The sequence below is a fragment of the Rhea pennata genome, chromosome 1 (assembly GCF_028389875.1).
Source record: "Rhea pennata isolate bPtePen1 chromosome 1, bPtePen1.pri, whole genome shotgun sequence".
Lineage (NCBI taxonomy): Eukaryota > Metazoa > Chordata > Aves > Rheiformes > Rheidae > Rhea > Rhea pennata.
In genome coordinates, this window is record NC_084663.1 from 36,499,086 (window position 1) to 36,509,018 (window position 9,933).

Sequence of the window (9,933 nt, forward strand, 5' to 3'; positions counted from 1 at the left end):
GGGACAGAGGAGGCAGCCCCAGACTACTGCCCACTGTGAGGAAAAGGCTGGCACAGGTCCACCATCGTATATTTGGCAGCTGCCTTGACAATCAGCACAAGCCCAGTTCTGAACTACTGCTGCACATGTGGGCTGTTGCCTGTGGAGGAGTGTGAAGGCAGGGGAAAAGACAGGATTTGGGGGATGGAGTTTGGAAATGAGCCAAATGATGCTGATTTGCCTACCACTACTATGTTTCACTGATTCTGCTGCTTATAAAACAGCTTGGTTCTTTGTTCAGTCCAGAACTCTGTTTTCTTTGCATCTGCCTATTCTGCCGTAAATCAGGCAGGGAATGTGGCAGACTGACTACATAATTTTCCTTCCCTTGTAGGAGTGGCATTCTGTGTACTTAATCGGATGGTTTCTCCAGAAAAAATAAAAGTTCATTTAACTTAAGATTCATCATAACACACAAAAATATACACAACAGCAGTAAGTTGAAGTACCACAGGCAGTCTAAATTCTAGTATTTCTATCTATGCCTTTCAAGTGGTAGAATTTCCAAGCTGTTCCTTAGCTTTGAGATCTTATATGTGGTTGTTTATAAAAGATAAACATAAAATTGAGGGAGAAGGAAGGGAATTTACTATTTGGAATCATATTGACCTTTTATAAATCTTTGTCTCAGATCTTATTGTTAATGTTACTAGTTATTACATTAATTCTGACAGGATATTATCTTCTATACAAACTAATGTTTATGCAAGACATGATGGAGAAGTAGAACCTATAATTTATAATGGATTTCACAATTGACTTTGTATTTCAAGGGAACATGGGCATGAGGATTCTGGCTTCTGCTCTATGTCAGGAAAACAGGAACAGCCTAACTAGATCAGAACAGCTAGGTATCTAGACTTACTATATGTTGTTTCTGATAGATTAGTGAATACCAGAGGAAGTATGCAAGTAGGTAGTGATGATTTCTTGAAATGCTCTTTCAACCTCCCAATTTATGCAGCTTGAAAACTTCCTGTACCAAATGTTGTCATTAGCTCATAACAGATTTTTATTTTTATAATTTGGCCAAGCTGATTTTGAATCTGTGTATGTTTTAACATCTAATCTCATGATGTGGGATCATTAAACAAGGAATTCCACAGTTTAACTGTCCATTGAGTGAAATACCTTCTTTGATTTCTACTCCCCATTCTTCCCCTCCTCTCCCAACCTGCCACTTGGTTCCCTACTTTCAAACTCTTATTTAGGGGCAGAAGTTATACATTAAGTACTGCATCTCAATTAGCAAAAACAATACTGTGCAGCAGGAACGGATCTGTAGAACAGCGCATAGGGTCTACCATCCATACAGTGCTCGCTTTAGGAGTTTTGTTTCAGAGTAGCTCTAATCTGGCTTTCTCTAGTGTGAACAGCTACTAGAGCTTGGAGTAAATCTTTCGGTTAGTTTCATTGAAAAGGAATCCAGTTCTGTGCACTCTGAGACCAGAGGTGAGCCAAGGTTTAGTAAATGTTTAGTAAATGTATTTTCAAATGTAATGCTGAAAATCAAAAATCTTTCATAGTCTTTGAAAGACTATGAGAAAATTAGGGGAAAAGTAAGAAATAACAAACTGTGAACCCTTGACATTACATTCATGCATTAAGCTAGGTGGGTAAGACAAAGGAGATTAATATTTATACAAATATGAAAAGTGATGGTGTTGGTATTGCAAGTCCTTAATCCAGTTCCTCAGTTTTAACTATTAAATCCTACTAACTATACTTTTTTCTTTCAAACCATTTTCTGCATCATTATTCATAAAATATTTTATTCAAAGCTGTTAATCATTATCATATACAGTACAAACTTGATGCATGTAATAACTTTTCTTTGAATGTAATGTATTTCCCCCCATATTTATCTCCTGACACATATTGTGAATTTTAAAGCATAATACGGTGTGTTTATTTTTAGTACACCTCCTGATAATCTCTCAATTCAAGAATTTCAGAAGAATGAGAGTATTGATGTTGAGGTAAGGAGACTATAGAAAATAATGTTATACTATCAAACATACAAGGTAGTGACATTAACAGATTACATATACTCCTGAAATACTTTTTGCAAATCATCCATTTGGTATTTCTTGGTAATATTTTTTTCTTTCTGAAAACAAGATGGACAACAAATACGTAAGCCCAGAACTTGCAAAAAGTAGGAAGATGCATGCTAAAAAAAAAATATTGTTGTCATCTGGAGTTCAGGATAGCCTAAAGTGGATAAATAGAATGTGTTTCTGCCCCAATCCATTATCTGATTCTTACTCTTTGTTATTGTCAAGCAATTACACATGTAATTATAAATGAATGGAAGAAGCTGACAATCAAACCTAAAGCAAATTCTGTTTATGTCAAGGGGTGGTATTCAATCAGTGATGATGTTTACCCTCTAAATATATTTTATACACCAAAAAGCATGTGCGTAAATGGAGAAATGAAGTCATGTTTGTACTGTACAGAGACTGCTGTGATTATAAAGAAAATATTATTTAGTTGGATAATACTGAAGAAAATTTAGAGATGATGATGTTTGGAATGAAGAGGGGCTGGTCCTCTTTTGCTCCTGGACAGAGAGATGCAGCAGACCAGGGAATAGAGTACACAGGGAAGGGAGTTGCAGAGAAGAGCGGGTGGTATCTGTGGATTTGTTCTCCTGTCATCTCTCCAGAGTGGCAGATGGACCATAAAAGCTTCAAGATAAAAAGTAGAAGTCGTGCTGTCTGCAGAGAGCAGGACTGTGAGATCTGGTACATTAATGTACAGGGATCTAAACTCATTTTGTTCCTGACTGGAAACACCAAGGCCAAGGATTTAAAGCATTTGGGTTAATGTGTGCTGCCTTAAAATGTTTAGGGTAGTTACTTCCTTGCTCTGCTTTGCAGATGTCACATTGTAAGCACGTGACATATGTCTTAATGTCTTAGTGGGGATGTTGAACTGAATGGAGAGAGAAAGATGGAGCTTAGTTCTGAATGTCTGATAGTCTCTTTTCAAAACTGTAAATTCAGTTTGAAGAACATATTTCAAATGTCAGTGGAAATCTGAGTGATAACTGCTTCAGAAAATCAGTCAGAAGCCTCCCAAAAATAGTAGCTTAGTTAAACCTGTTACACAAAGTCCACAACTTCTAGATGTATTTACAAATTTGTAAAAGCTAGTGTTGGACGATTTAAAAAAAAATCATTAGGCATGGATATTCCAATTTTTCTTGAACTTTGTATTTTGTTTAATGCATCTCTTTAGTGTACTAAAATTGTAAACTGTAATTTTCAGAAAATCAGTGTAAATATATTTATATTATTTTAGGTGGTGCAGCTTATCAGCACAGAGATACTGCCATATGCTAATTTTATTCCTAAGGAATTTGTTGGTCAAATAATGACTATGCTCAATAAAGGCTCGATACATTCTCAGTCATCCTCGTTTACAGGTATGGTACCTGAATGACAGAAGATATGGAAAACAGTATTTAAAACTATTAGAAAATAAAGAAAATGATGGCAGTGCTTATTCTTATAAAAACTTGAAGATTCATAACACTGGCTTTATAAGTTATATTTTATCTCATGGAAGTTGCAGAGCATTCCATTCAGAGATTCCCCCCCCCCCCCACTAATTATTTCTCTACTTCTTTGTCAGTACTATGTTCAGTATTGTATTTCTTTATAGCCTTTTCTGGACTCCTTTCATAGTTTATTTTCTTTCTGCCAGTTGAAATAGTCCTGATAATAATTTCAGACAATTTTAAGACAGACGTAAAATCCTATTCTTAAAAATTAAATGATCTTAGCTTAGCTCTGTGGTGTAACTAGGGAGGTATATTCTCTCCCTTCAAGAAAAAACACAGCTTTTGGAGAAGGATGAAGAAATTGTACATAAACCATTACAGAGAAAAACATTTGCATTGTACAGTACCAAATATTAGCACTTAAGCTACAGAGTCAGTGTTACTGTCTTTTAAGTGATTGTATGCATTTTATCATTAAAGCAATGTAACTGGGTGACACATGTTAATAATCGTGTTGCATATTTTATCTTTTTTTGGGGGGACTATTATGATTATTGTCCAGTCACCTTTTCTTAGAATGTGTTCTTAGTATTTGTTCAAATCGACCTTTTCTTAGAATGTGTTCTTAATATTTGTTCAAATCTGTGTTCATCTTTTATAATTCTATAGGAGTGATATTTTAATAGTATTTTGCGAAAAAGTTAACTGATTGAAATGCAGCATTCAGTGTATTAGCATGCATATTGCACAATTAAATAAAACATTTTACTTTGACAGAAGCAGAAATAGATATTCGAATGAGAGAGGAATTTTCTAAAGTGTGTTTTGAAACACTGCTCCAGTTTTCATTCAGTAATAAAGTCACAACACCTCAGGAAGGCTACATCTCTAGAATGGCACTTTCTGTGCTCTTAAAAAGGTCACAGGATGTATTGCATCGCTACATAGAAGATGAGAGATTGAGTGGCAAATGTCCTCTTCCACGGTATGTCCAACATCTTTAGGAAATCAAGGGTTGTATTCTCTAAATTGAGAAGTGGAGAGTCTCCTCCAAGTAAGATAAAACATCCAATAGCACTGTTGTGAATCATTATTCAAGCAATTGTTCAAAGAAAAATTTTGACCTAAATATAGGTCAAATACAGTAAATTCTTTAAAATGTGAAACTTAAATTAAGTTTTAACTCAAGCAGAAATGTTTTTGATGGTTTAAAATCTCAAAGAATTTCAATAAATGACTGATGGAATTGATTTTCATTTTAAAGTTAATCACATATATCAGTATTTTCAGATTGAGATATGTATGCTGTTACTGTTTCTAATATTAAATTTGAAACTATCCTAGCCAGCAACAGCTATCATGATGGAAAAGTTAAAGACCAATGATAACCCTAATAACCTGTTATCCTTTCAGTAGGCATCATTGCAGCTGTTTTAATACATTTTTGTCTTTTTAATGTTATGCAAGTTTCAAAGAAAATGTGTATTCTTGAGATTAAATTGTATAAATAATTATTTGCATTTTTCCCTTTGTAGGCAACAAGTAACAGAAATCATATTTGTTTTGAAAGCTGTCAGTACTCTCATAGACTCACTTAAAAAAACTCAACCTGAAAATGGTAAGTTGCATTTAAACAACATGGTTCTAAGAAAGATAAAATTATATCTGCCTCATAGACATGTCATTCTTTCCTGTAATAATTTTCACATGAATTGGAAAAAGTATAATTTGTAAGATTTAGTATTTTGCAATTGCATGTGTATGTAGATGCTAGGTAGACTGGCTGTGGAGAGAGTTTTTCCAGTTTATTTAACAGTATAAAATCCTAAGATATGCTTAATAAAGTAGAAAGCTCCCGTTTCTGATATCTTCTATTAAAAAGAGCTTGGTAACTTCTTAAAAAAAAAAAAAAAAAAAAAAAAAAAAAAAAAAAAAAAAGAAGAAGAAAGAAAGAAGAAAGAAAACCTAGAAAATACTATAGAATTCTTAAACATATATGTACTTATATGTGTATATATAAGTATATATACATAATTTTATTTGCCATTCTTACTAGATCCTTTTTCTCCTTATGGTGTCCTTTTCAGTTGCTTTGTATCCCATTCCTGTTGGTGCAGCCTGCAGTTAAAGGGGGTGTACGAGTTAAATGAATGGGTGGACTAGCCATACTTAAGTCTTGCCTTCCCTCCCTTTCTATTGTAGTACTTCATGCCCCCATACCCAGTATAATAATTTGTAGCAATAATAAAGCAAAAAAATTTTAGTCAAGCCTTTCTGATGAATGAGCAACAGTTTTGCTCAAACCACTGCACATAACAACTGTGAGTCTCATTAATTATTTTTAATGGAATGATGTTAATTTTTTCGTGAAGATCCTTTCTTTTTATTCAAGCTAACAGTCTTTTATTTGAAGCTCTGGAGTAACACAAATGTGAATATTTTGCTTTAATTCTTCTTTTGAGACTTTGTGATATTTTATAATAACTCATTGGCATTTTGATTAGTTTAAACATCATTTTGCTTTGTTCCAGTGATCCCAGAGAGAAGAAACTCCTGGAAAGCATTTTAATGCAGCATTGTCAAGGCCTTTTAAAGTTAAAATGTATTAGATATTTTTGATAAATCTTTAAAATGTGCCTTTCCTCCCCTAATAAAGCAAAATATATATTCCTTGATTTGGAAGAAGAGCATTATTTTGACTGACTGATTAGGAGCTTAGCTTATTTGTTGGGGGGTTTATTATTTATTTGTTTAAGCCTATAAGAATGAAGAGATGCCTCACTCACAGCATCAGTGAATAGGCAGATTTATTGATAATGTGGTTTTTAAGTTTGATGACAAAAAGGTGAAGGCAGAACTGTGCCAGAACAGGTAAAGCTGTTTGGCACACCCTGAAGGCAGCTCAAGTGCTACTTCGAGCCTTTTCCTTAGAGGGCTAGACTAGCCAGTTCAGTTCAGCTGGACTGTTGCCCACATCTCTCTTCTTGGGACAAGAGAAATGTTTTTTCTTGATCAGTATATGACAGTGATTGCCAAGACTGCTGCTGGCTTTCTCATAAAGAGAGCTATTAGAAACATCAGAGAATTGGTTTACTCTCACTTCTTCTAGCTTTTAGTGTTTTTTTTTTTTCTTTCTATAATAAATATGTTAATATTGCATGAAATCAGCAAGTGATTTAATTTGTTCTTTTTTTTAATTACAGTTGATGCTAACACATGGGCACAAGTTATTGCGTTGTACCCAACTTTAGTAGAGTGCATCACCTGCTCATCGTCAGAAGTGTGTTCTGCTCTGAAAGAGGCACTGGTTCCCTTTAAGGACTTCATGCATCCGCCAGCATCCAAGGTACAGAATGGAGAGTCTTGACCCCGTAAAACTTTAAAAAAAAAAATTTTGAAAGAAAAAAGTACCCCAAAATGTTTGTTCCCAGGTGATCTTTCTCTGAGGAAATCTCTTGTGGCTAGTACTTGGCAACCAGTGTTGACTGCCTTTTAACTGCACTAACAAGAGCTCAGTAATTCATGAATGCAAACTATATTTCAAAGGTTCCAGAGTGAGTAGCAGTGCAAACCTTTAATAAATTTAACTGAATAGTGGAATCATTTATAATCTAATGTACTTGCTACAGTATCTTGAAGTGGTGATTGAAAAGTGGGCTTATGTACAGCTTGTTGTGTATGTGTTAATGATGTAATTAAAAATATTTCAATTCAGTCAGATTTATTAGGCTGGTGTTTTGCACCCTTTTTTTGAAGTACGAATTGTACTAAAATTTTATGCAAGATGGTACTGTAACATTCCATATTATCTGTAACCAGCCTTTGTAAACAAAGGGAACGGATATACTTGTGTGTATAATAAATGGTACAGTTCTGTATAAAATAGTTGCATTTATTATTTAAATTCTTTTAAAAATATTGATAATGTTACATGCTTGAAAATGTATTTATTATGAATAAGTTGTATGCTTGCATTTTTACTTACGGTTTGCCTTCTAATTGCCGGATATGCTTGTTCATATCTGATCGTGTTGTTAGTTTTTGCTAATTTGAATGTATCTTCTCTGTGGCCATTAGACATTTTTAAAAAGAGGTCATGTGACAAAAGATTGCAGAAAACAGTCAATGATCAGCTGATTTCAAACTTCAGAATAGTTGACCTGAAATAAGTTTGAATATGCAGAAATCCACTGTAGCACTTCAACACTACCATACCTCACTTCATAAAATACGTGTTTCAAGATTTGTTTGATTCAGCCTTGTCCGTTTTTGTAGTTGCAGCTTTACTTAAAAAAAAAAAAAATCCATGAAGTTTCTCTGCCTCTTTTGCCCATATTGACAGGTGTCACTGGCTTTGAATTATGACTTAAGAAAGATAATTTCAAATATCAGAAATACTTGTCTGTATTTTTTTCAATAATTAAGTGCTTTGTTTTGTAATGTCTTTTCAACCCAAACAAATTGTTCTAACCTTTTAATTATAAATTATGTCTGATACAAAATCATGAGAAGTGTATTTTTGAAGATAGTTAATCATATAGAGTACACTAAAATTTGGTATTAAGTAAATATGTGTTTTGTTTCATTTTCACATAAGACACTATTTGAAACAAAATACTTTTAACAGTATTCTTTTTAAAGCTTGAATTGTGGCTTAGCACATTAAACTTTTATTTAATGAATTATGATTTCAATATTTCACCTGTATTCACATATTTTCAAGCCGTGATGTGAAAGCACAAAGGCCACATTAAAAAAAGCAAAAAAAAAGTTAAAAAAATAAAAAAAAAAAAAAGAGAGAGATAGGTGCCTTTCTATGGATTTCAGAGTTTTTTTAGGTTCTTGTTCCTTAAAGTCGTCTGCAGATATTAAAAGCAATTATCGTGCATAAGAGAATGGTATTATGTCTGTTTGCTTTATGCTTTTCTGGCTAAAGGGGCATTCATTGCTACATGTGAACAGATGTAAAAGTTGTAGGAGCCTCAGCTGAAAGTGTGACTAGCTGGTCAGGGTTAGAAGTACCATGTGTGAATAATGCTATGCAAGTACAGCTTTGAACAGCTTGCTCCCACAAGCCTCGAGTTTGTTCCTTTTGAAAAGTTCTCTTTTTGAAAGTACAATAAATACTAAAGGGGCTCTAAGACCCTGTGTATTCCTCTGTGAGCAAAGTTGCATGGAACTTGATCTTTAAGCATGGGTAGTTTTCAGAGAAACACACATTTTACATTAAGGAAACAAATAGTTCCTGTTAATGGAGTTTGTGCCAGAACAGCTTGTTTGGAGAAGCAGTTCCAGTATATTGCAGAATTGTGTCCCACAGACAGCTAACAACCTTATTAGTGCTGGAGAAGTGAAAACTTTGCAACTGCAGTACTAACTAATGGAAGATAAACCAAGCTGTAAAAGATCACTTGAACAGAGAGAATCTTAATTTTGTTTATGCCATCTTAACCAGAATTTCTGGAAAGTGACATGCAGACCAAATTGTGGATGAGCTTGTTTCTAATTAGTCTGTTTTTTCACTGATACCACAGATATATTGTAATGAAGCAAATCTTCAGTAAATACTTTTCAGTTTTATCTGTATTTAAAAAGCAGAGTATACTAGCATAAAAGTGTGTATTTGTTTTTCTCTAAGCCTCTAGACTTTAGTACACTTTATCACTTTTGGGCATTAATCTTTTAAAGGTTGTGAAATAACAATCTACCAATCACCTACATTCACTTCTTTCCCCTTTAATGATCAAATGAATGATACCTGTGCTCTCTGAGGCAAGTTTGGGATGTACAAGGTAATGTTGACCATATTTAAATTTTCTCATATTTTTGTATAAAGTTTGATAACTACAGAGTCACTTTGTTTAAAAAAGAGGCTTTTCACTAATTTTCTCTATAAATAAGAATTACCCCTTTACTGTGCCTTCTTGTTCAGCACTCAAATATTACTTGTAACTGCAAGTATTAGTTTCTTTTTTTATTTATAGCTTTTACTAAATATTTTTGATGCCAACAGCTTTTCTTAAATTTGTAAAATGTCACATTTTTACATCTATTTTTAGCAAGGCAAATCTGGTACATGTCCTTGAAGAAATGTAAGTAGGAAGAACATTGGCCATCATGTAAATCCATGTCCAAGTTGTTCTTCTCAAATCAGTAGACTGCTTAGGCATATGAGGCAAAACACATGAACTTTTTCAGACACAGCCTGCACTGTGTCACTGAAATTAGCTAGAAAGGGGTACAGTTGACTGTATAGAAATACATAAATTGGAAGCTAGAAGACAAACATAAATTGCTGAATGTAACCATCTCCCTTACCTATTATGTTTTCTTCTTCTTCCCAACCTTAAAAAAATAAAAGAAAAGAAAGAAAGAAAAAGTCC

At 33.7% G+C, this 9,933-nt stretch overlaps 1 protein-coding gene across 5 annotated transcripts in view; it reads left to right on the forward strand.

The window, feature by feature from the left end:
• The window catches only part of MON2 (MON2 homolog, regulator of endosome-to-Golgi trafficking), a 76,090-nt gene extending 67,372 nt beyond the window's left edge, over nucleotides 1-8,718 (forward strand). For 4 of the 5 annotated variants that reach the window (XM_062584035.1, XM_062584043.1, XM_062584053.1 and 1 more), the window contains 5 exons: nucleotides 1,958-2,018; nucleotides 3,349-3,472; nucleotides 4,328-4,535; nucleotides 5,086-5,168; nucleotides 6,754-8,718. In XM_062584035.1, the coding sequence (XP_062440019.1) occupies nucleotides 1,958-2,018; nucleotides 3,349-3,472; nucleotides 4,328-4,535; nucleotides 5,086-5,168; nucleotides 6,754-6,917 (640 nt within the window). In that variant the 3' untranslated portion in view covers nucleotides 6,918-8,718. The remainder of the gene's footprint in view (nucleotides 1-1,957; nucleotides 2,019-3,348; nucleotides 3,473-4,327; nucleotides 4,536-5,085; nucleotides 5,169-6,753) is intronic. The other variant, XR_009959493.1, reaches the window with a different exon arrangement.
• Nucleotides 8,719-9,933: the final 1,215 nt, after the last annotated feature.